Genomic DNA, 25,041 nt, shown 5'->3' on the forward strand with positions numbered 1-25,041 from the left:
AAAAATAAAGCAGAAACATACATACACAAATACACATACACCTGTTAACATGTCCGTTCAACCACAAAATGCCGATTTTGAAGAGATGTTCGCGAGGACAAAGGCGTATCTTATGAGTGCCAACAAAGATGGTGTCAGCGTGTATGATCAACTCACAAGATTGATGGAGCAGGTGTTGGACGAAAACCCAAATAACATCGCTAATGATCCATCAAAGTTCAATGACATGTTTACACTTTTGCAGCAGCACAGCTTTGTAAATGGTCAGAGTACCTCAGCATGCGATGAACCTTGCCCTGTTCCACCTTCAGAACTAAAACGTCTTGCAGAAAATGATCGTCTTTTTGAACGTCCACCACCTGAAACTGTGACTACAATAGAGCAGCCAGATCCATATACCACTGTTACAACAACGCGGGTGAAGCCTCGTACTGCTCCCCCATATGATTCTGTCGCTCAGAACAACCTTTACTGGGCTTGGGCAGGATGTGGAATGAGTGAAGAAGAAGCTTTTTTATTGGACAGATCCATCACAGTGCTGGCTATGGAAAAAAAATTGGAAGAAGTCCGATTTGTTGGAAAGATTTTTGGCACAAAAAGCAACTACTATGCAGTTTCAAGCCGTCGCTATGTAAAGGAAGGTGAAAAAGTGTACAAAGAGGTGAATACTATGCCTCGTCCGGCACGACGAAAGTTGGAAGTCCCAGTGCAACCTGAACCAGGTTTTGTGGGAACAAATCGCCTTTCTTTTTGGGTTACATCACACCCTGCTGCAGAGTGGATTCTTTTACCTGATGTGACCCCACAACAAATTTGTGCAGGGAGACGAATCAAACGACTCTTTAGCGGTGACTTAAATGCAGCTATTGTATCTAGTCCTCCATTTGAGTGGAATGAAGCTGTTTATCTGCGTGTACAGTTGAGTCGTATTGTAAGCGGTACGTATATCTCTCCGCTTGGTGCCCTTGAGGAACCAGAGGAGGATGCTGAGGAGTATGATGAGGAAGATATTGAAGAAGAGGATGCTCCCAAGAAACCCAAAGAAGCCAAGTACCATCCTCTCACGCAGCCGGTAAAGGGATTTGCCACTGAAGAGGAGGTTGATGTTACTCAGTGGGCAAAGCTTGACCAATGGGTTCACTCAGAAGGCTATATTTACGAAAATGGACGGCAAACAAAGGTACCAGAAAAACCAGAGGAGGATGAGGAAGAAGAAGAAGAGCAACAACAGCAGCAGCAACAACAAGATGATGAAGAAGAAGAAGAACAAGAGGAGGAAGTGGAAGAGGAAGAAGAAAAGGAACTCTTCACTCCTATTCAATCAGATTACCTTTATGCAGTTATTAATATTCCAGAGGCACCAAAACTTGACGAGGAAGATGAAGAGGATGAAGAGGAAGATGCACAAGAGGAAGTTGCTGAGGTGCCAGAGAACGACGATGACATGCCACCAAAGCCTGTTACCGATGATGATGTATCCGATGAGGACCCCACTAAGATGAAGGTGTCAGCGTGGACGGTGCGTGTAGTTAATAATAACAGCGTAAAACATCGTGTGGTGGTGGTACGATCATTGCGATGGCCAGGTTCTGTCGCCTTTGTCGCAGAAAGTGGAAAGAAGTGGGGTTGTGTTTACTTTGGAAATGGACTTAAGAAGACGGACTTCAGCTTTACGCCTACACTGGCTCCCCCGGTGCTCTCAGAGTGTGCCGACATCACAGAAGTTCAGGATCCGACACCTGCTACAGAAAAACTCGTTCGCCGTGGTGAGGATCCACCAGAGCCAGACTCTGAAGATGAAGTAGAAGACGAGGAAGGTGAGGAGGTGGAGGACATGTAAAGGAACTGCAGCGAAGCAACACGGTAGATGTAGTGTGATGTGTTGTGTGATGTGAGGTCTGTATGCACGATGGAACTTATCGTCTGTGTGTCTGTGTGGTAGGTTGCCAGTTTAAAGATAGTGTCAAGGACGCTAATTCTAGTAATCGTTGCAGAAAGAAAAAGAAACTTAGAGTGACCCTCACTGTTCTCCTCCACATTCCTCTACGATGTCTATGTATCTACCAAGGTTTTTTACACGCTGCCTAGTTTTTTTTTTTTGGTATTTGGTGTTTTTTTTTGTTATTGTTACCATACCTTTTATGTACCTTTATTACGCATATATAAGAGAACGTTCTCTTTTTTTTTGATTATAGTGCAACGTTGTTTACATATCTTTTTGCTCTATGCGGATGATATATATATATATATTGATTCTGTACTTCATATTCTCTGTTTTCTCTCTTTTTCTCTCTTTCATTATAATTACGATTATTATCCCTACTACTATAATTACTATTGTAATTATTCATTTACTTGACTTTTGATGATCATACATTCAATAGCACCTCTATTGTTGGCGGTTTAACCTGCGATAACCAAGCAAAAGACAGAGGTGAATACATAAAAACGGAAGAAGAAGAAGGAAATCGAAAATAAACAAACAAAACAAAACAAAAGAAAAGAAAAAACGTTTTAGGAGAGAATGAGACGGTGGATACGTCCATTGGTTTCACAATGGCGCGGTAGCGGTCTTTCTCTCTTGGTAACGCATCGTCTCGGAACCAGTGTTGCTGGAACGTTTTACTCCGAGTCAGATGTTGCTGGTGGGGCATCTATGAATAATGATATGCGACTGGGGCTCGTAATTAAGCCACACAGCACACTTATCGAATTATGGGAACAAGCTGTCAAGGGATGGCCAACTCGTCGTTTTCTAGGAGCGAAGATGTGGGTACGTGGTCAGTTAGGATATGTATGGGCTACGTATGAATCTATAGATACTGAGATTGCTGCAATGCGTACACTTTTGCATAAGATGGGTGTTGAAAAAGGTTCTCGCGTAGTTGTTATTAGTGAGAATCGCTATGAATGGGTTGTAGCACATTTTGCAACACTACAACTTGGGGCTCACTTTGTGGTGTTGCCTACCAATGTTACCCCAATGGAAGCACAATTAGTACTAAAAAGCACACAAGCCTCCGTGCTTTTTGTTGAATCCTTGTCCTCATACGCTGTTGTAAAAGGTTGGATTGGAGAGATAGGGCGTTTGCAGCATGTAATTTGCTTTGAAGATCAACTCGGAGAGAGTAGCTATGCGGTAGCCATAAATATAGCATCTGAAGTTCCAGAGAAAATACCTGTACGAAAAGACATTACTGCTGAAGATACTGCCATGATAATGTTTACAGCAGGTACGACTGGGCCTCCAAAGGGTGTAATGCTTTCACACCGAAATTTAGTCGCAAATATCAGTTCTATATATGCTCACGTTGGTGAAGCACTGACACACACTGATTTGTTTATGTCATTGTGTTCATGGTGTGTTGCAGGGGCACTTACTGTAGAACTATATCAGGCAATATGCAAAGGTGCTTGTATTTGCATTCCACCTGAACAACTGGAAGGTTTTCAAGATCTTCCAATGGTTCGACCTAGTGTTGTGGTTACTGTTGCGCAACCTTTTCAGAGGGCCTATGCAAACATTGTTGACAACATTATGAATCGTGGTAGCACAACAAAAGATTTAACACGGTTTACACTTGGTCGTATCACAGAAAATCGTTTGATGCTTCAGAAACCAGGATATTTATTACGTGCTGCATCGCATGTGCTTCTTGGAAATTTCAAGGAACAGTTTGGTAGTGAGCTCCGTATAGCCATTGTGGTTGGAAGTCAATTAACAAGGGATCAGATGGAATTATTGGCAGATTTAGATGTATTCACAGTAAGTACTTATGGATGTCTTGAGGCAGGTGGTCTTATCGCTACAGACATTGATGTACCGCTACGTCTTAAAGCACTTCCAGGTGTTGAAATACGTGTTGTAAATGATAAGAATGAGATTGTTGCACCTGGAGACATTGGTGAAGTGCTAATAGAGGCTCCACATGCAATGCAAGGTTACTTTGATGTAAACATTGATCCTGAAGAGGCAAAGAACTCTCTTGTAACATATGGAAGCAGATCATTTGTACGTACAGGTGATTACGGCTCTGTTACAGGAGGATGGATAACACTAAAGGGTAATAAGCACGTCCTTATTACACTCACTACAGGTGCTGTGGTAGATCCACTGGAGATAGAGGGAACTCTTATCAAGAGCCCTTTTATTAAGCAGATTTTTGTGTACGGTGACAACCGACCTTTCCTTACAGCGCTTGTGGTGCCAAACGCCAAAGCTATCGCATCACATCTGCGAAAGTTGGAACGGCGTGATGGAGTACCCATTGTTAGTGAACGTGAAAAGGCGGATTGTATTCGAGCCGAACTCCGACGAGTTTCTCAAGGTCTCCCTTCTCGAGCACATGTCCGACGGTTTGCATTTATAGAAGAATGCACCCTTGCCAATGGTTTTATTACCTGTAAATACAGCTTTGCCAGACAGAAGATTGAAAGTCATTACGTACACTATCTTAATGCTTTGTACGATGATACACCAAAATTCTTTGGACATGCTGTAGATGACTACGACGATCTTTTTTAACGGGATTTGGATGCGTAAAGGGGGTCTGCAATAATGTTGAATGTGTAAGTGTATTTATTTTTTACTTTATTTTTTTCTATTTCTTTTTGTTTGTATGTGTGTGTGTGTGTGTGAATCAAAATATGATATTATTTATTTTTTTTCTTTCTTTTGGTGTTGCTTCTCCCTGAGAGAGAAGCTTCCACAATACATTTATTTATTTATTTATTTATTTATTTTTTCATATTTTCTTATTTCTCTATTTTTTACACGTCAGTTTCGTACCCCAAAGTGAGGGGAGGAAAGTGTTGGGTGACCGCTACAGTTTATTGGTTTGCGGACTCAAAACGTCATGAGTTTTGAGGCTGGAAATGTTCTCTGTCAGTTGGCGGAAAAAGCTGACCAGATTGACAGGATTGAAGAAATTATCCTTATTCTTCAGCAAGAGTTTGTGAAACTGTTTAAGATGAATAATCAGTTATCAGACTCGTCTCAGCCTACAACTGCTAGCTTCGCCTCTACAGAAGAGGAGAAGTTATTAGTTGTTCGGGCTGTTTATTTACTACATCGTGTAGGTCGTGAACGTCATAAGGCATTTTTTCAAGCTGATTCTTATCATACTAGTATCGCATTTTTTATTCATGAACTTTTAGGTTCTCTATCAGGTGATAGAAAACGATGGTTTCAGAAGTTGCAGATAGAGAGTCTCCGTGCGTGTGTAGCCATGATAGAGGCTACAGGGTGTAGGAACGCAAGACTTTGTCTTCCTGGGATTGTCTCAGCTTGTGTGAAGTATATTGTTCGCGCCCAGCATGGAACAGACGGTGTTAGCGTTCGCATAGAGGCGATTGAATTGCTGCGTATTTCACTCATAACTTCTCTTGCCTCTAAACCAGAAGATGAACAATGGCTGCGAGAGACTGTAGGTCATTTGGGAAGAAGTATGTCACATTTACTGGCACCAAACTTTTTAATTAATGATAGTTTCACTCTTTCAATATCGGAAGCATTACTGCATCTCATTATGGATGTACTGCTTCTTCCTTCACTTGCCCTATTCCTTGAAACACCGCTAGTAAGAGAGTTGCTGATTGGTTATTTTCTCTTAGCAAACCAGGTGATTCTTCTTGGTGGTAACGTTTGGAATGTTTTGAATTGCATGCCACAACCATTCTTGCAGCAACAAATAGTAGTGGAAGTACTTCGGACGCAGTTGGGACAATTGCGAGGATTAGAGTTGCTGCATTTCACTACTTCACTGCTGCGTTGTGGAGCCACACTTACAGAAGTTTTTTTTGAAGATGATTCCTTCTTGCGTGTCTTGCAGCGCTGTATTCAGGTAACCGGTACAGAAATGTCTGTGGAAGAGCTTTACGACTCACAAACTGTACGTAGTCGATCCTGTAGTGTTGTGGACCAATTTATTGAGTCTGCGGCATACACGGCCAGTCAATGCCCAAAGGGAAAACGTATACTTGTAGCCTTTATGGATGACTGTGAGGCTACACTTGAAAACTGGGATTTATATATGATACATCCAGCAACCATATATGTTCTTACACGCCTTATTTTGTGGCAGTTCAAGACTCCTTTATGGGTGCAACAAATAGGGGAGAAGGAACAAAGGGAAGAAAAGAATGAGAAAAGAGAAAAATATGAACGACCAGTGGAGGAGTTTGTGAATTCTGGTATGTTTGAACAATTGTGGAGTATCGTGGCTTCTCCACATCTTTGGAATATTACTGAAGACGAAGAACTTTGCTCATATCAACAACGACATCATCGTCAAGTAATTGCTGCGACAATTCTTCGTTTTCTCGAGCTCACAGCTCATCTACTACGTGATGGGACGGGATCTCATAAAGGAAAGCGCAAGAGAGCTTTTAAACGACTAAACGTCCTTGTTCTGTATTTGGTTCTTGAAAAAGCAGCTGTTGCAGGGATCGTACATGATAATGCTATGTATACCTTAGAAGCTTTTGGTGAAGCAGGAGGATATGTTGATACACTTGTTTTTTTTCTTGATCAAAGTGGATTTATTGTTGATGAGGCTGCACGTGCTGTAGAGGAAGAATCTCTTCGTGTTTCAGCAGCTAGTGTATTACGCGGCAGCATTGGACTCCTTCAGAGCCGACTTGTCTCAGGTCTTCACAGAGAGGGTGTTAGTGTAATAACATCACGACAATGGATTGATACTATAAGAAACTGTAGATTTACACCAATTGTAGCTAATATTATTGTTATACAAAAAACTTCTGATTTTGTTGCCTCTGTGATTAAAGTTGCATGTGATGCATGTCGTCATGCTACAGTAGAGGATGATACAGCTAGTGCTCATGTATCACTTTTGTTACTAACAGATTGTTTTAGTATAAGTGCGGCACTAAATCGCTCTGTCCCACAACTTGGAATAGATGAAGAGCAGGAACGGTTCACTACTGCAGCAAATCCTCGTGTTCAGATTTTACAATTAGGTGTATTGGAAGCTTTACAAATGTTGCTAGCTTATTGCACCAAACATGATGTAGTAGCCTCAATAGCGATTAAAGCTGTAATACGTGCCCTTACCGTGTTTCTTACTACACCAAAAACCGAACTATGGTTACAGGAGAAAACTAAGGACGATGATATTCCATCATCTCCACCATTATTTGCATGGGAGGATAACACTACTGCAATTATTCCACAAAGTCATCTTCGCACTGTATATAAGATATATCTCTCATTTATAGCCATCCTCACGGAGCCTATTGCGTCTTTTGCTTTTACAAGCGCCTCGAGAAGCCGATCTGCACAAGAGCGACGGGCACTTGAAGATGTGCGACCCACTCCTGCAGTTATAACTGCACTTGGAGGTCTGGAGGCACTTTTTGCCCTCACAACTGAGTTTCTTTCACGGCGAATGGTGGATGAGGTACTTCCTTTGGTAGCCACATGGTATGAGCGTGGGGCCCTCCCACGTATTCCCACAAGAACTGAAGAAAAACTGCGGGATGCAGTGAAAAGATTTCTTCTAGGAATATGCGAAATTGACCCTTCAGTGAAAGAGGAAATATATTCGTCATTTACTTCGTTATTCCCTTCAGTACTACCACCACCAGTAATAACAGCACCAGCAGCAGCATCTACAGTTGATCCTGTAACACCTGATGTGGTAACAGAGTAGACGTGTAGTGGCTTTCCTTTCCTTTTTTTTTTTTCTTTCTTAATGTATTTCATCCTTATACTTGGTAAGGGTGTAAAAATATTAAATAAGAAAAGAGAAAAGAAAAACCAATACTGATTTTTTCGTTGCGCGTTTAAAATGTTTCTTGCTTATTCATACGGTATGGTATTTGATACCTTTTTATATTATTATTATTATTATTATTATTATTATTATTATTATTATTATTATTATTATTATTACTATATTCTTCTTTCTTTCTTTTCATGCATCTTGCTCTCTCTTTTTTTCTTTTTTTTTCTTTCTGTCCTGAGTCCCCTCGTTCTAATTTTCTTTTTTTTTCCCTTCTAAAAGGGGTGGTTGGTATTTTATGCCTTCCACAAACGTTGCTGAAGTGCCGGTCCCACCGGTGGTGTATGGCACTGTAGATCCACTTCTTAAACTCCTAACAGCGTTCCCGGTACCTCAACTGCTATCCACATCTGCACCACTACCAGAAACCTCATTATTATCATTATCATCATCATCTTCTTCACCTCTTAGGGATTCCGGTGTGGCTTGTGGTGTAAACGAAACTTCTGATGATGATATTGCACAGGCGACACTAGAGGCCGCCCGTACTCTTATGGTCTCCAGTAGTTACATGTCACTCTGTCGCTCTACTGGCGATAATAGAATGGGAAACAGTAACCACAATATGGACAAACTCTCACCCCTGGCCCAACGCATTCACAAGGGTCTACAAGAAATGGAAGAAGAACATCTTAGTGGCATTGGTAACATGAAGACTATTGATGCCTCATCTAAGGATGAAAGATGGTCACACAATAAAGATTATCATATGACGCTGCGTCCTCGGAATATCCCGTGCAACGAAAGAAAAAGTGATATCAAGGATGATGTAAAAAAAAAAGAGAAAAAGGAAAATAATCTTATTCATCTACCTCCTGTTGTGATTCAAAAAGCAGAATTGGAACGTGCCCAGCAGAAGACGGAGATGTGCTGCCACTTAACTATTTCTAATATTATAGAAGGTGGTTTAAAAGACGCTAATTCCCTTGAAAGTTTACTCGGCATGTTATCTAGTACTGCACAACCATTTAAAGACATTAGTGGAGATCGTCTGACGTTGTTTATATCTTCGTTGGTGGTCCCACTAGTGGCGGATGAGATGGATATATCTACCGCAGTTATGAAACAGGCTGTAGCATGTTGTGCATGTATTTCTCATCCATCTTTTGAACTCTCCATTCTACCAGAGGACATTATTGATAATCTCATAACTATTCTTGCTGGAGTTCTTCGTCGTGTTATGAAACGCTTATCAGGGCGTTTACAAAATGATTTAAATAACCACAACAGTAACAAAAATAGTAGCAGTAATAATAACCAGACAGATTTAGAGACTCTTCGAGCTATGCTGGATAGTTTTACTTTGAGTGTGACTGAAATGAGATTAGATGTTTGTGTACACGGGGATTTACTTCGATTAGAAGATCTTTGTTTTCAATGCCTCTTTGTTATTAACAATGGCTGCGGACGACAGGAGGCTACAAACTATGCTGCGTATGTAATAAGTCATGCAGTAGATCTTTACCGCTGTATATGGAACCGATTGGAAATACAACGTGATACAGTTTGGACAAGTTTCTTTTCACGACTACCACTTGGTGAGAATCTGCTACTTCGTTTATATATGCTTCCATCTGGTGTGAGGATAATGCCTCTCACAGCGGCTGTAATGGCTGCTGCACAATCTATTCCTATCTCCTCCAATGTTATCACAAAGAGTATGGTAGATCGTTTTCAACAGCAATGCCAAATATGGTCAACAATGTTTTTTCAACACTTTCTTCTTGAAGAACGTGAAGAAAAAAAAGAACGTGATCTTTGTAGTACCATTGTGCTTCAATTTTGTGAAGATTTAGCATACATGGTAGGACTTCCAGAATACCCTGCTGCAGATATTTTATTACGTTGTTTTCTTGTAAGTTTTATGCAATTTTGTTTTCGCTCATCCAATGCAGAAAACGAACCTATTTCACTGTTACAAGGACTTCGAGCAGTATTTGTAGATGCTGTTTTTCGCGTTTCATGTGTTCTCTTTGGTGTCGCACAGAAAAAACTTCAAATCTCCAATATTCCTGATGACTGTGTTCTTTCAGCTGCCCAACTTAATCAATGGAGAGAGCTTACTCATTCTGAGGAGAAGAAGAAGAAAAAGAATACCTCTGAAGAAGAAGAAGAAGAAGAAAAAGAAGAGTCACAGATATCTGGTGAGGAAATGCAGCGAGCTCTGCTATATATGGCTCTTTCACGCTCCGTTAATGATTCTACAATTGAGAATGCTGCTTCATTTTTTCATATACGAGCTGCACACATCTTTACATGGGCATTGCGTAATAATAATAATCTTCATCTTCCGGATGCTGCACTAGATTCATTAGTGCGTACGAAGCATGTTGTTGATGGTGGATTAACACTTGACTGGGATACACTGCATGCATGCAGTATGCAATTGTGTGCAGCATCTGAAAACTCACTCTTAAGCCCGAAGGCGAAGGAACGACTTCCAGCATGGCTCTTGTCAGTATTTCAAGTACGAGATGATCAATATAATGCTGGTATAGAAGCTGCACGTAAAAAGGCATTGGGTCATGTAGCGAAGTTAACTGCTTTGTACCCACCGTTACTGGAAAAGATTTGGCCTATAGCTCGACGCTGTGTACGTGAAGATAATGCACGTGTACGTGAGGGTATTATTCCACTTCTTCTCACGTTATTCACAGAAACATGTAAAAATGGTGCACATGCCGCTACTGTTGAGGAAACCGCTACAGATGTTATTAGTTCTCTTCTACATCTTCTTGCTGACCGTAGTGTTACGGTAGTCACTCGCGCTATTGCAGCACTTGACACACTTCTCACAGATGCCCCATTTAAATCCCTATTAGATAGCCTTACAGTGGGAGAGCAATTATTAACGTTTACAGAATCTAAGCTACTTTTGATGATGGGACCTGCAAAGGAGAGTCGTCATCAAAATGACGTCATCCGCCTTTTTCTCCGTCGCTGGGTTGGACAAGAGCCCACAGACATTGCCGCCCATCACACACACACACAAGTGGCGAGAGAACTCACCCGACTTATTCTTACTCACATGTCGTACCCATACGAGGTAACAGAGTCCTTGCATCTCGTTGCCCTACTCAGTGGAATGCAGCGAATGGTGTCGGAGCGGGAGACGGCGGTGAAACGCACAACACGACACAGTTTGGTGGACAGTCAGGAACTGCGCGGTGTGTTGATTGGTGTTGCGAAAGTATTATGGGCCGAACATCAGCGACTCACACCGGCACCACAGGCCGCCGCAGCGTTAGCGGCTATTCATGCACTTGCCATTGCCTGCAGTGAGTGGGTCATACCGCTGCTGGAAGTACTCGCAGAGGCACTTGTTCAGCCGCTGCCAGTCGGTGCTGCCGAACGAGAGGCGGCGGGAATTACACTATTGCATGTTTGTCGTATTTTGAGAAGAGTGCTTATGGCACCACGTCCACCACCACTTTCACTGGATCAACTGGCTCGTGCTCTTACAGCACTACTCTCCAAGTACGTAGGACCACATCAACAACAAATTCTCCTATCTGCTAGTGGAGTGTTAACAGCAGCCATAACATGCGGTACTGATAAATTATCAAACCATGTAAATACAAAGTACCTTACACTTTGTTATTCTCTTATGAATGCCTACTATGTACGTACCATGTCTCTTCTTGGATCACTTCAGACGGACCCACAAAGTGTCGCATATACGCTGCGTTTCCTTTTTCTTCTTTCAGAATTTTTACGATTGTATCCAGGATGGAAGAATCACCATCCCGAGCTTACAGAAGAAACAGCTGTCAGTGGTTCTGGTGTACCAAACCAACTTGCACGTGGTAATGGTATTTGTGCAAATGTCTATACAGTGGTAGAACAAGTATTACATCAGTCTCCAGATGAGACACAAAAAAAGACAGCTGTTATTGTACTTCGTGTATTGGCATCTCTTTGCATGTTGCAGCCTACTGTATTTCTTTACCGTTGTGAACCTCACCTTCGCCGTGCCTTGGATTCCGCTGCGGATATCTCTTTACAAATTCAAGGTCTTGTTCTTATTCGTGATTTCTTAAAGGATGAGGACGCACGTGTTGACTATGCGGCATCAATGAATGCTCCTGTACCTCCAACAGCAGCATCACCATCATCATCAACATCATCTCCACCTCTTCCTCCTCAAGGTACACCTCCACGTTCCTCTTTACCTAATGATCGAAAACGAAAAAGACGTGAAGAACTTAACGTAGTGGCCGCTCCATGTGTGGAAGAGCAAAATAGTGGTATGGCAACTTGGGTTATGCAACAATTTCATGGTGAAGTATTACAATTGTGTGAGAGCAGTTCGGTAGCGGTGAGACAGCTGGCTTTTGAGGTACTTCAACTGTGTGCCCAAGGAGGTTTGTTGCCTCCATCAAAGTACGCTAGTGCGTTGGTGGTCATCGCAGCAGATCCACAGAATAATGTGATGCGACAAGCTGCTGTGGAGTGTTTAAAAGAACATAGTGAACGATACCCAGATATTATCGCTGCCAACGCTGCAACTGGAGTAGTTAGGACCTTTGAACTACATGATGTTTGTGGATTAAATGTACTTCGCAGTGCTTTAGTAGCAGATAATGGATTACAAGCAGAGGAATGTGTTCATGCACACCTCTTCACATCACTACGCAAACGTCACCGAGATGCCGTTCTCTCTTCAATTATACGTTACTTTTACCAAGAAGGACGTGCAAGACAGTGGTTACAAGATCATTGCAACATCAAAAGTACTAGGACAGATGATCCTGAAGAGTTAGCACGCAATCCATTTCCTTTTCTGGCACATTTGTCGTTTATTCTGGCTTACATTCCCTACACTGTTGAGAGTGATGTGCTACATGTACTCAGTAGTTGTCGTGCAGCATTAGATATGATTGGACAAAGTTGTCTTGATTTTGTTGAAGCACAGCGAAATATGTTACGATCTAAGAAGTCTTCACAGAGGGGATCAGGAAGGAATAGCATTAAAAATATGGGAATATTTGATACTTCTGTTGAGTGGTGGAAATGTTTTGGGATTCTTTGTATTTCTCATATTTGTATTTTATTGCGAACGGAGTATGGTCTAAACGCGGCAAAATTAAAACGACTCGCAATTCGCCGCAGTACCGTTTCTCATCACACGACTACTCTTCCACGACGTGAGCCACACAGTGCGGCTTCTCAAGCGTTCCAGCAGCGAATGGCAGCACTTGTGCAGAAAGCCACACCATTGTGGGAATGTAATGCAGATCCGAAGAGTCGCCTGGCTGCTGTGGAGGAAATGCACGCTGCCCTCACGGTGGTGGTATTGCAAGAGGCAGCCGTACGTGAAGAAGAAGAAGAGGAGGAAAAGGAGAAGGATTCAATCCTGCACAGTGGAGGGAATAGTAGTGGTAAGAAAAAAAGACCCAGGGGATCAAAAGGTACGCCCAGAGAAAAGACAACAGAGATGGATGAGGAAAGAGAACCACAAGAGCAGCAGAAGCGAGTACAGAGGAAACGGGGACCCCAACGGGTTGCGAAGAGAGTTTTTAAAAGAAGCAGTAGTAGTAGTAGTAGTAGTAGTAGTAGTGGTAGTGGTAGAGTAAGTAACAGCAGTTCCTCGTCGTATTCTTCTTCTGGTGATGATGACTCTGATGACAACCACTCCAGTAACAGAAGAAATACAGATGCCTTTGACAGAGAATAATAAACCACTTGAATACAGGTAAAGATGGTCATCACAATATTTTTCTTATTTCTTCTAAATGCTACTGCTGCTGCTGCCGCTGCTGCTACTGCTGTTATTATCACACCAGTTATTTTTCTGCTTTTCACTAAATATGTACACGTATAGATAGATATATATATAGAAAGGGATGAATGAACGAAGGAGGGTTTGCGAAGGCAAATAACAGACTTTATGCTCTATCCATATGGATAGAATGCCTGCATATACAGAGATAAATATATATACACAAGTATTAGTTAGGTGGTTAAGCCAAATGATTATTCAATATGTTGATATAGTTCTCATGATCAATCGTTTTTCTCTTTTCCTTTTTTTTTCTTTTTTTTTTTCTTTGTACATTTTAACAACAAAATAAAACAAAAGCTGCACGCTGCACAGCAATTTTTCTCTGTGAGGTTTCATTAAAAAAAAAAAAGACAAGAGCAGGAATAGACAACGACAAGGAAGAATAATAAAAAAAAAAAAAAAAAAAAAAAAAAAAAAAAAAAGGCAGACGTGTAAAAAAGAAACAAAAGGAGAAAAGTACTAGTACTATACTGTACTGTACTGTACCACATGTTCCAAGAAACCATTGAGACTGTGCTAGAGTTCATTGGTTCTCACAGTGAACAGTACGGCTGCAGCGGGGTAGAGCTGCTTTCCTTTGTCTCTAGTGATGTACTGCCATACTACGGACTCGCAGGGCACAATACTCTTCAGCGTACGGTACTAGATCTCCTTATTAACGAGGGCGGTAGCTTTACGGTGAAATGTGGAGGAAAAGTAGTGACAGCAACGGAACTCATGGCTGCACCAATTCCCTACAATGATTGTACTTTCTTCCCAACACTAGAGTTGCAGGAGAAGACGTTAGGAATATCGTTACGCCACAAAAATGTCCGTGCGGCTGTAAACTACGCCTGTGATCACTTTGTAACGGGATTTCGCCGTTATCAGAATGTGAAGGGAAAGGCCGGGGAACGTACATCTGTTTCCGGATTGGGAATTGGCATTAGACAACTGTTGCGAGAACAGTGGTTGCGTGTACTCTATGTGTGTGAGAATGAGACAGCCCCGATGGTGCCGTATCTCGTGCCCCACTTCGCCGCCCCACCGACGTATGAACAAGTAACGAAGCGACGATCGCCCATGGAAACATATTTGGCACGTCGCCGAGAAGAACAACGACCTCCGTTTCTTCCTATTGATCTTTGTGTGGCACGCCGTATTATTATGTCCTCTCCGGAGCAAAAATTAGTATTTGAAGATGCCATTCATGCTATTTTTGCAGCACATGGACAAGAGGTACCAAAACGTGATGGACGCAAGATGCGTTTCGCCCTCCGTCGTATGTTAACTGCTGCAGGTCTTTCTGTTGTGAGAGGTTCTATCGTTGTAAGACGCAGAGAGCGTTCTGTCTGGGTAGTAGTTCCAAATAGTGGACCAGTAGTATCTGATGATAGTGATGGTAATAGTGATGATGAAAATGAAAATGCCAGTGATGATGATAATGATGATGAGACCTCTTCTGGAGAAGAAAGTGGTGAGGATAGCGGTGATGATGATCATAATAATAATGAAAATGAGGAGCATAGAAATACAACAACTCCAAAAGTATCACTAACAAAAACGGGGACTACGAATACAACACGAAAAAAGAGTGATTTCTTCTGTGTTGATCCATCTTATCCTCTTGCATTACAAGTTGTTAAAGTAGCGGAACAGCAACCAATTGCACTAGAGTCAATATTACCACGTGTTATTCTATATGATTTTCGTGCCACAACACAGGAGGTACATCGAATTACACGACAATATGAGGAACGTTGGGGAACTATTGAAAGTAGCAATGTGTTAAGTAGTCATAGCAAAGCGTTCACCCGACTTGTGCGACCAAAGGGATATGATGAGACACGACAAAGTCAAATAAATAATAATACGAATACTATTACAAACAACAATGATCATAATGAGAATACAGTAGATACATTACTACCTAAAGGTGTATCACAATGGGCGGTAAATACAGTAATGGAGGCTCTGCGTTCTGCACCATTACAGGCATTATCTCTATTTGAATTGATGCGTAGTGTTGACCGACGGACGTTAAGACGTGTGCTGCCGTACCTTCGCGATGAGGGACGTCTCACGACATCTGGCATAACGTTAGCGAATAGTAGACGTGTTGGTATTGTTGCACTTGCCGGTGTTGAACTAACTACTGAAAAACGAATGAAAATTGAACAGGCATATCTTAATAGCCTTTCTGCCCGTAAAGAAAAACGACAACAATCAAAGGTTATGTTACAACATTTACCAGAGCCTACAGAAGGAGGTGTTGGTCGATCTGCTGCTGCTGTTGCGATAGCAAAGTCTACGGCGAAGAGTTCACGATTAGTGGCAAAACTTACAATGGTGCGTAATGGGTATTCTCGTGTTGGTCTATTTCGTCTTTCACGACTTCATATTGAACTTTGGCGTATATGGTGTGCACTTCAACGTTCGCCTGGTGATTCCCTTACACTGGAAGAGATACTGCAGGAAATGACTCTTAGTTCCTTTTGTATAATTGTTGGTTTAGCTGATATTGACGTTGGGAAGTATATTAACACCCAATCATTATCTACGGGGTCTTGTACGTTGTGGGGTACATCACTCCGTCGTTTGCCTCCCACATTGCAGCAACATTGTCGTCGTTCCGGTGTACAACCCCTCTTACACTCTCTTGCTGGATTGCAAACACAAAGCCTTGTATTGTCTGATACATCACTCGCGGCATATTTAGATTTGCAACTCTCAGATATTTCCATTACACTTGCGGAAACTGCCTGTGATCGACAAAATCGCATGCATACTTTCTATAGCAGCGGGGATCCTAACAAGAATCAAGTCAGTAATAATGGTAATAGTAGTACGGCAACAACACCACAACAGACATGTCATGCCTTGTTGAGTTTCTGGGGTGACTGGTGGGTAACTGTTACACCACCGCGTGAGTCCACCCGAAGAGCAGCACTCATTAGAGAAATTTCACTAACAGAACCAAATTTATCAAATGTTCAACTGGTCGCACTTTCACGGTTATTACGCATGGATTGTGGGGTCCTTGCGGAGTACTTGCTACAGCGGCAGGGAATGGTACATGCAAGGAAACGAACCTTACGTGATGTGATGCAAGGAGAGGAAACAGATTTAATACGACACGGTGGTCATAACACTAATACAATGCCACGGCGCCGAATTGAAGTGAATGGAGTAACAATGGCAGAGGCACTTGATGTTGCGATGCACACAGATGAACCAAAACGAGGTTTCACACGCCTTCTCACATTGGTACGACGTTACGGTAAACCATTGCAGGTATCTTCTTACAACCCATATAATTCATGTGTACATGGGAGTATGAAAACATTGATGCAATGTATCGTAGATACAACGGAGAAGAGTACATCTTCCTCTACTCCCACTGGTTTGCAGGCAACTGTGGCTTCAGTGGTCTCACCTAATCTTTCAGCAGCGCCATGCAGTACAGAAGCGAAGGAAAAAAGGGCTGTAGAGACTTCTCCTCCTGCAGTGGAGACGAATACTGATGCGATTGCAGCAAATGTGGAAGCGACCCCCAGTGAAAAGAAAGAACAACCAGTCGAACCGGATGAGACGTTGCAAGATATCATACGAATGATATTACTTACTGATGAAGCACACTATGATGCTGTCGCAGCGAATGCACTTCTCTCACACTTTTCAGAGGAAGATCAACAACGGTGTATTGAGTGGTTATTACGATTCCCTGCTTTTCGTACACGCTCTGGTGGTTCCGGTCGACTTCCACGCATTGAACTATCGCCGGTTCTCAGTTTTATACCAGCGGCCGTTGCGGCATGTGTGACCCACCGTGGCAGTGCGAGTGCGACCCTTGTTCACGACATGGCGACGGGATTGCTCTTCACACCCCACTCAAACTGCCAGCGCTGGTGTATGCCTCCCTTTACAATGACAGAAGATGTGAGAGAGATGGAGTGGATGCGACGCGCCCCACGTCTTGTGGAGCAGCCATCACTTGATTTAAGTTCTCTCGCCGAAGGCATTCGGGAGCAGAAGGGATTGGCGGTAGTACGGTTACCACGATTTGTCTGGCCATCCCCTGCGGCGGCAAGTACGGCGAAGACCACGTTAACTTCCTTATCATCATCATCATCTACTACGGCGAGTACTAATAATACCACTAGTGCTGGTAATACTAATACCGTTCCAAAGGCGTTACCAACAGCTGCATCTATGCGACAGGGAGTGGAGCCGTACCCTGCGCGAGGTCTTCTGCGCACGTGGTCTCGTCTGCAACATCTTGAGCTGCGGGATATTCCCGTGGATCCTCCACCATCACTAGAGCAGGTTGCAGTGGCACGTGCGGCAGTTCTCACACCAGAGAAGACAAAAACATCCTCATCATCCTCGCGGTATCCCAGTATCTTTCATCACGTGGATGGTGCCTTCCATGAGTTTCTCTGGCGAAGTTTTCTCTTTGCTGTGTACACTCTCATACACCAGTCGCCTGGTATCACCGAGTCGCAGTTGATGCAGCGACTTAGGGGAGGCGGTCTTGTGAGTTCTGTCTCCTGCCGACTTGCACTAGATTTCCTCAAACAATCATTAGTGATTGTGGCGCGTTGTACTGTACTGCCCTCCGAGAGGGGCTCACCAAGTCCATTTGCAACAACAACAGCAGCAGTGGGAGAGACGACATGTCAAGAGCAGGAGTGTTACTTTTCTACTGTTCCTCAGGAGGGGCCTTGGAACGTCATGACTCTGTAAAGAGTAAGAGAGAAAATAAAAGAGAAAAAAGAAAAGAGGGAAGAAGAACATGTCGAAGTAATAAAATATATGGTTCTTTTTCTTTGTGTTTTTCTTTTTTTCTTCTCATTTCATCTTTATATTGGACTCCGATTTCACTCATATGGTACTCTTGCACTTGTGTTGTGTGTATGCTCTCTTTGGGACACGTCAAATTGTCTGGGATTAACGTGCCGTTAAGAAAAAAGAAAAGAAAAGAAAAGAAAAAATACATTCGTTTGCTTCCGTTTTTTTTTTCTTGAAAATTTTTATTTCAAACACTACCGCAAGTTTTTTTTTTCTTCTGTTCTGACAGTTGATAATATTCTTGTTGGTTCCTTGTAATGGCATGCGCATTGCTTTTCGCTGCTCATATATATTTTTTTTCGTTCTCCCCTTCCCACTTTCATATTGTTATATTGTTATTATTAATACTTTTAATTAATTCCCTTTTTTTTTGGATTATTTATTTTTTTTTTTCTTCTTCTTAGTTTTATTGTGTAGTGAGGCGGTACATTTACAGATCGTTAACAATGCAGATTCGGCGAGCCACTATGGATGATATGTACCAGATGCAACACTGCAATCTGCGGTGTTTGCCTGAGAATTACAATCTCCGATACTATTTATATCACATCCTCTCATGGCCACAGTTACTGTACGTGCAGGAAGACTATAACCGCAACGTTGTTGGGTACGTACTCGCCAAGATGGAAGACGAGGAAAGACCCGATAAGATTCATGGTCATATCACAAGTATTGCTGTTCTCCGCTCCCATCGTCGTCTCGGTATCGCATCACGTGTGATGCGGGCTTCCATGAAGGAGATGGAAGAAGAATATGATGCCAACTACTGCTCACTTCATGTACGTATGACGAATGACGCGGCTCTTCATCTATACCAAGATACCCTTGGCTTCCGTTGCGCTAACGTGGAAGAGAAGTACTACGTTGATAATGAGGACGCATATCATATGAAGAAGTACTTTAAAGGGACAAATCCTGGTCTGTATGTGACTATGAGCAGACAACTTGTTCGTCAAAATAATTCTAATGGAACTACTGGAAATACTGCGGGAACAGGTGGAACATCATCATCAACAGCAGCGGCAGCGGCGACAACGGATGGTGCAAAACATGTGGACCCTGTAGATCTAGAGACTTTACAGAAGGAACTACTAGAACTTGAGGATGATGGAAAGGTGGGCGGTAAGGCATCAGGTAAAGGACGGAAACAGCAACCACAACAACAAACACAACAACAACAAGCACAATCGAAAGGGGGGAAGCGCGGTAAGGGTAAAAAATAACGGTGTTTTTTTTTTTTTTTTAATGCTTTTTCTTCTTTTTCTTGCTGGAAGCACACAAGAAACGAAAAAAAAAAGAAAATAAACACAGTATAAAATCTATTATGAGTGAGCGTGGCGGTGGGTGTCAACGGTGATACATCTTTGTTTTGTTATTATTTGTATATATTCGTTCTCCCACTGAGTCTGTTTGTGTGTGTTTGTCTAAGTGTATAAACCCATATATAAACACCGCTGCAACGTTTACTAGGAGGAAACTCCTTCACACCCATCTCCCCATGTCTTCTCACACTTGTTCAATATTTCTTTTCTCTCTCTTTCTCTTTTTTTCTTTTTCTATTGTATTCCCTTCTTATCCCCTTTTTAAACAAAAACAAAAACAAAAACAAAACTGCAGCCCGTGTATGTACCAGCCGCTCCTTGAGCTGCCGCCCGCTGCCACGACTGTGTGTGCTGCCGGGGACCGTCTGCTTGGCGAGGCGGCGGGGGTGTTGTACAGCAGCAGCCAGCGCGCGGCGTATGAGGCACACGGCGGGGCGGTGTATCCATCGTGGAAGCCCGCAAATAGAAACGTCGTGGGCCGAGGGACACGGCAAACAACAACAACAATAACAACAGGAGGAAGAAGTAGAAAGGGAGGGGCGTTGTATTTATGGCGACAACAGTCTCTTAAGCAACTTGTGCGATTGTTGCGACCAGTAGTCTCGTTCGTGCCGTTGTTGCGTCTTGTGTTGCCATTTGTGGTGCCGGCCTCTGCGAACTGCACACCGCGATTGTTGTTGAAGAGCGCCGAGTACCCGGAGCGCGTGACGGCCATTGCCTTTCACCCACACCGTATGCTGTTAGCGGCCGTTGTGGATGAGGGTGCTGGCAGCTCTCGTGTGGTGGTGTATGATGTTGCGGAGAGTAGAGAGAGATGTGTGTTGACGCACGCATTTCAACAACACGCGAGCTGCGTGGCGTGGAAGCCGTTTTCACGTGATGTGTTGGCGGTTGGTTGTGATGGTGGTGTACTTGTGTGGTCTCTCTCCTTTGGCACCGCCCCTGCTACGACCATCTATGGTGGAAGTAACAACAACAACAACAACAACATCTATAATCATAATAACTATAATAACAATAACGGTATGTGCAATACAAGAGGAGTGGAGGGAGAGGGGGAGGATCAAACAGCATATTGTCTCTTCTACCGCTGCACCCCACACGTACGCACTACGTGTATTAACTTCTCCCGTCGTGATGGACGCTACTTAGCTTGTGGAAGTTTAGATCACATTGCAGTCCAGTTCCATGATATTCGTCTTCCACCATCGAATGCCTTGCTGCTACGCCATGTATCAGCAGAAGGCGGCACTGAAGATGTTCTCTTCGCAGACGATGATACATTTGCCGTACGACTTGTCTGCGGTGCCGCACGCATCGTGTTATTATCATTCCCAAGTTGCGCCTCTACAACCGTAGCGACACCAGCCCCAGTGCTATCCATGGCCCCCGCACGTGTGTTTGGACCGCATCACTTTGTCTTGAACTGCGCACGTGTGGAGGGCGTTATTGTGGCGCATGTCAATCCCTTCGTTGGGGTTGCGGTTGTTGCCCTTATTTCAACGGGTGTACATCGCGGTGTGGGTGGCAGCGTGCGAAGTGTTGCCTGCAGTGGACGTCGCATGTATATTGCTGTTGAGACTGGACATGTGTTGGTGTGTCACTGCGGGCACCGTGCGGGTACCCACACACTCATTCCCATTGGTGTGGTGCAGCTTGATGTGCACAAACTGGCGGTGTTTGATGGCTGCACGGCAGGCTCGCTGCTCGCCGCAGTGGAGCGTGATCAGACCATTACCTTTTTGCCATCCTACCACGCATAGTAACCAACAACAACAAGAAGGAAAGAAAAAAGGGGAAGGTGATTTGTGTGCGTGTATGGGTTGGTGTACGTGTGAAGAGAAAAGAAAGATGCTGCAGGTCTGAGGAAGAAGAGGAGGCAGAAGGGGAAATCTGAAGGAAGAAAAGAGAATGAAGAAGAAGTATATGAACAGAGATGCAAGAAGAAGATGAAGAGGAATGAAAAGAAAGAGACAGATATAGTGAGGGAGAGAGATGAAGTGAGGTGCGTATGCAGAGAGAGATATATGCAGGTATATGACAGCTTTGGTTGCTCATATATATATATATATACCTACACCCATAATTACTGTACTTTTTACGTTAACACACTATACAAGTTGTCTCAGGAGTAGACGTGTACTGTTACTTTTTAGTATTTATCTTGCACTGCATTTTCCCTATGTTTTTTTTTTTTTTTTTTTTTTTTTTTTTTTTTTTTTTTTTTTTTTTTTTTTTTTTTTTTTTTTTTTTTTTTTGTACACTCTCATTCACTTTCTTTTTTTTGTGTTTTTATACCAATGACAGCAACAACAGCTGTGGTAATAATAGTAGTAGTAATAATAGTAATAGTGACAGTGTACTATTAATACGGCTACTAATCCTAATAGGTATACCTGCCGTTCTTACTCCTGTTGTTGATAGGGCAGAGGGTGAGATTTTGCTGGACGAATATCGTCTCACACAGTTAGTTAGTCTCTTTCTTTCATTTTTTTCATTCTCTTTCTGTTTGTGTGTGTGTGTAAAAGAGTGTGGCTCCCTATTTCCCCCCACACTCCCCAATAAAACAACAACAACAACAACAACACCAGTGGATACATACACATACACACACACACACAGTCCATAAAAATATACATTACAATATACCACCCACACACTGAGAAAGAGAAAGAGAAATAAATAGAAAGAAAGTAGAAGAGATGTCTGGAACACTTGAGAGCATCACGGCAGCCACGCAGTTGCGCCGTGCGGTGATGGAGGCCCAAAAGGAATTAGATGCAAAGCGTGAACTCTACATGGTCCGCATGGCCCGCGCCCGCGAGGTGGAGGACGGCATCGCAAAGGACCGCGCCCGGCTGCAGGACACACTCGTGCAGTATTATAAGTTTATACAAGAGAATGAAATCAAACGAACCCGCGCCACCCGAAAGGCTGTAACGGAGGAACGTATTAAGAAGGAACGTGAAGATCAAATACGTGAACTCACGGAGAAATTACACAATTTAGAGGAACGCAATGAGGAACTACGTCGATTGTACGAGATATACGCAAAGTATCAACAATACTTGGATGAGGTGTTGCAGCGGAATGACGGTGATGAGTATCAAAGCCCGCGGGATATCATTCAGCGCTGGAGTACACTGCAGGATAACACCAAAGTACTGCAGCGACGTAAAACACACCTCGAGGAGGAACTCTTGCGTAACAAGAATGCATTAAATGTAAAGCGGCAAAAGAGAAATAATGAAAGTGTGGAACTGCAGAATCAATTAAATGAACTTCAGGCTACATATGAGACCTTACAAAAGAATATAAAAATTAAACAAGATGAACTGGAGCGGTGTATTCATCAACGAAGCACTACATCCCGTACAGTGAGTCATGTGCGTATGGCCTGTAAGAATTTGTATGATCGTTGTATTCTCTGGACGATGCCGTACTCGGGCCGTGGGAAGTTTGAAGTGCGGGAAGCCGATGTGTTGTATCAACTTCATGTGATAGGTGACTGTTTGCAGGATTTTCAAGATGTGATTGAGGCACATCATCAACGTCAACAGCAAATAGCCGCTAGTCGTGCGGCAAAGGAAGAAGAAGACTAAATCTCAGTTGCAAGAAATGTGGCTGAGATGAGGAGAGGGTGGACAATGTACAAGTAGCGATGATAATGGTTTCTACACCTTTTTTTCTTTCTTTTGCGTTCATGTAATTGAGATTTGCTTTCCTTTGGTCTCTGTAATTTATTTTTCATCATCTTTGTTTTTTTTTCTTCGTGTGTTTAATGGCTTATGTTTTGCATGATATGTCTCAAATGTTTTTTTTTTTTCTTTTTCTTACTTTTTTTCTTTTTACTTTGTTTTCTTTTTTTTCATCTTACCCATGTTATAGTTTTATTGCTGCTGTTGCTGTTGCTGCTATTAGTAGTATTAGTAGTAGTAGTGGTACCAGAGGCACACCTGGAGGGGGGCGGGGGTTGAAAGGATCAATAACAGGGACGGAACCAAAGCCAAGAAGAAACGGGGTAGGGTCAAAGTGAAAAGTGAGAAGACAAACAAACAGTTAACGAAATAACTTACGAACTAACTAATCCCAATCCAACGAATATCATTTGACTGCGTTGATACCCCCTTAAAGCCGTTTCTACTAATCCTCTCATATATATACATATACATTCACAGTAGAAAAAAAAATATATATATATATATATAGACAGATTTATATATATATATATCCACACATTTCTCTCTATCTCTCTCTCTCACTCTCTCACTGAGTGAGTTTGTGTGTGTTTTTTCTTCATGCCGTTTCGGCCGAGTTGCATTATCTGCTGCTCCGACTGCGATGCCGACGGTCTCTTCACGAGTTGTCAACACTTTCTCTGCGGCCGTTGCTCCGCCCGATATCCACCAGCGCAGTGCCCGCGATGCCGTAAACCGTGCAAAGCCGTAAAGGCAGGCGCTGCACTCCCAAAAGAGATCGCAGACCGCATCGGTCAAGATCCTCAACGACTGATCGCAGCAGCAGCGCAGGCAATTGAGTTTCAGCGGCGGCAGGAACAACAAACACTGCAGCGTCTGCGGGAGATTGTCACTACACTTAATCAGAGTAATCGTAGCATGGCAACGCAGATAAACGCCGCCAAGACGGAGCGTGAAAATCTTCTCAACACAATTAAACGACTACAGAATCAATTATACACTCAACAGCAACAACATCATCATCAATTGCAGCAGCAGCAACTCACACAGCGCCCACCAGACGCCCATGTTATGAATGCTGCCACTGCTGGAGGACGTGATAATAATGGCGGAAGCACTCTTTACACATCAGCCGCAGCAACACAAAACATATCATCACGCGCCTCACCGTTTCGCATTCACGGTTCCTCCGCCTATCACCAGAGCGGCACTGCGCCAAGTCCAACAAGTGCGGCTCTTCACAGTTGGCTCGCATCTCCCGCTGGGGGAGGAGGCGCCGCCGCTGCTGCCGTCACTCCGCTGGGATGGAGTCACTCCAAGCGACTGCGGGAGGATGAGCCGTACACACCCACACGCAATAGTGTTAGCGCCAATGGCATTAATGTTGGGAATGGTGGTAATGTGAATAGTGTTGTTGGTGGGGAGTCCGCGCGATTTCGACTGGCGACACCAGCCATTACGCTGCGGAATGCCTTGTCGGGCTCGCGTGATAATACACCTGTACATCACAACATGGATTGCAGTACTGCTAGTGCGGGGGCTGTTGGGATGGGAGCACCAAAGCCGCTCCAGAGTCTTCTTTGCCGGGGTCCATGAACTATGTT

At 43.1% G+C, this 25,041-nt stretch overlaps 9 protein-coding genes across 9 annotated transcripts; all 9 read left to right on the plus strand.

The window, feature by feature from the left end:
- Positions 1 to 49: 49 nt before the first annotated feature.
- On the plus strand, positions 50 to 1,840 carry TM35_000302240 (putative flagellar radial spoke component; the record flags this gene model as incomplete). The annotated part of the gene is made up of 1 exon (XM_029028547.1): positions 50 to 1,840. The coding sequence occupies one exon, from the start codon at positions 50 to 52 to the stop codon at positions 1,838 to 1,840; it is 1,791 nt and encodes a 596-aa protein (XP_028880250.1).
- A 684-nt stretch (positions 1,841 to 2,524) lies between these two features.
- Positions 2,525 to 4,525, plus strand: TM35_000302250 (long-chain-fatty acid-CoA ligase protein; the record flags this gene model as incomplete). Its single annotated transcript, XM_029028548.1, has 1 exon — positions 2,525 to 4,525. One exon carries the CDS (start codon positions 2,525 to 2,527, stop codon positions 4,523 to 4,525), a length of 2,001 nt encoding a protein of 666 aa, XP_028880251.1.
- Positions 4,526 to 4,856: 331 nt separating this feature from the next.
- On the plus strand, positions 4,857 to 7,670 carry TM35_000302260 (uncharacterized protein; the record flags this gene model as incomplete). Its single annotated transcript, XM_029028549.1, has 1 exon — positions 4,857 to 7,670. The coding sequence occupies one exon, from the start codon at positions 4,857 to 4,859 to the stop codon at positions 7,668 to 7,670; it is 2,814 nt and encodes a 937-aa protein (XP_028880252.1).
- Positions 7,671 to 8,040: 370 nt separating this feature from the next.
- TM35_000302270 (uncharacterized protein) lies at positions 8,041 to 13,479 on the plus strand (the record flags this gene model as incomplete). The annotated part of the gene is made up of 1 exon (XM_029028550.1): positions 8,041 to 13,479. One exon carries the CDS (start codon positions 8,041 to 8,043, stop codon positions 13,477 to 13,479), a length of 5,439 nt encoding a protein of 1,812 aa, XP_028880253.1.
- Positions 13,480 to 14,076: 597 nt separating this feature from the next.
- On the plus strand, positions 14,077 to 18,312 carry TM35_000302280 (uncharacterized protein; the record flags this gene model as incomplete). Its single annotated transcript, XM_029028551.1, has 1 exon — positions 14,077 to 18,312. The coding sequence occupies one exon, from the start codon at positions 14,077 to 14,079 to the stop codon at positions 18,310 to 18,312; it is 4,236 nt and encodes a 1,411-aa protein (XP_028880254.1).
- Positions 18,313 to 18,863: 551 nt separating this feature from the next.
- Positions 18,864 to 19,640, plus strand: TM35_000302290 (putative N-acetyltransferase complex ARD1 subunit; the record flags this gene model as incomplete). Its single annotated transcript, XM_029028552.1, has 1 exon — positions 18,864 to 19,640. One exon carries the CDS (start codon positions 18,864 to 18,866, stop codon positions 19,638 to 19,640), a length of 777 nt encoding a protein of 258 aa, XP_028880255.1.
- Positions 19,641 to 20,041: 401 nt separating this feature from the next.
- On the plus strand, positions 20,042 to 21,502 carry TM35_000302300 (putative U4/U6 small nuclear ribonuclear protein; the record flags this gene model as incomplete). The annotated part of the gene is made up of 1 exon (XM_029028553.1): positions 20,042 to 21,502. One exon carries the CDS (start codon positions 20,042 to 20,044, stop codon positions 21,500 to 21,502), a length of 1,461 nt encoding a protein of 486 aa, XP_028880256.1.
- Positions 21,503 to 22,441: 939 nt separating this feature from the next.
- Positions 22,442 to 23,341, plus strand: TM35_000302310 (flagellar associated protein; the record flags this gene model as incomplete). Its single annotated transcript, XM_029028554.1, has 1 exon — positions 22,442 to 23,341. One exon carries the CDS (start codon positions 22,442 to 22,444, stop codon positions 23,339 to 23,341), a length of 900 nt encoding a protein of 299 aa, XP_028880257.1.
- A 696-nt stretch (positions 23,342 to 24,037) lies between these two features.
- Positions 24,038 to 25,033, plus strand: TM35_000302320 (putative dynein heavy chain, cytosolic; the record flags this gene model as incomplete). The annotated part of the gene is made up of 1 exon (XM_029028555.1): positions 24,038 to 25,033. The coding sequence occupies one exon, from the start codon at positions 24,038 to 24,040 to the stop codon at positions 25,031 to 25,033; it is 996 nt and encodes a 331-aa protein (XP_028880258.1).
- Between the last annotated feature and the right edge of the window lie 8 nt (positions 25,034 to 25,041).

Source organism: Trypanosoma theileri (assembly GCF_002087225.1).
Source record: "Trypanosoma theileri isolate Edinburgh chromosome Unknown TM35_Tth_30_V1, whole genome shotgun sequence".
NCBI lineage: Eukaryota > Euglenozoa > Kinetoplastea > Trypanosomatida > Trypanosomatidae > Trypanosoma > Trypanosoma theileri.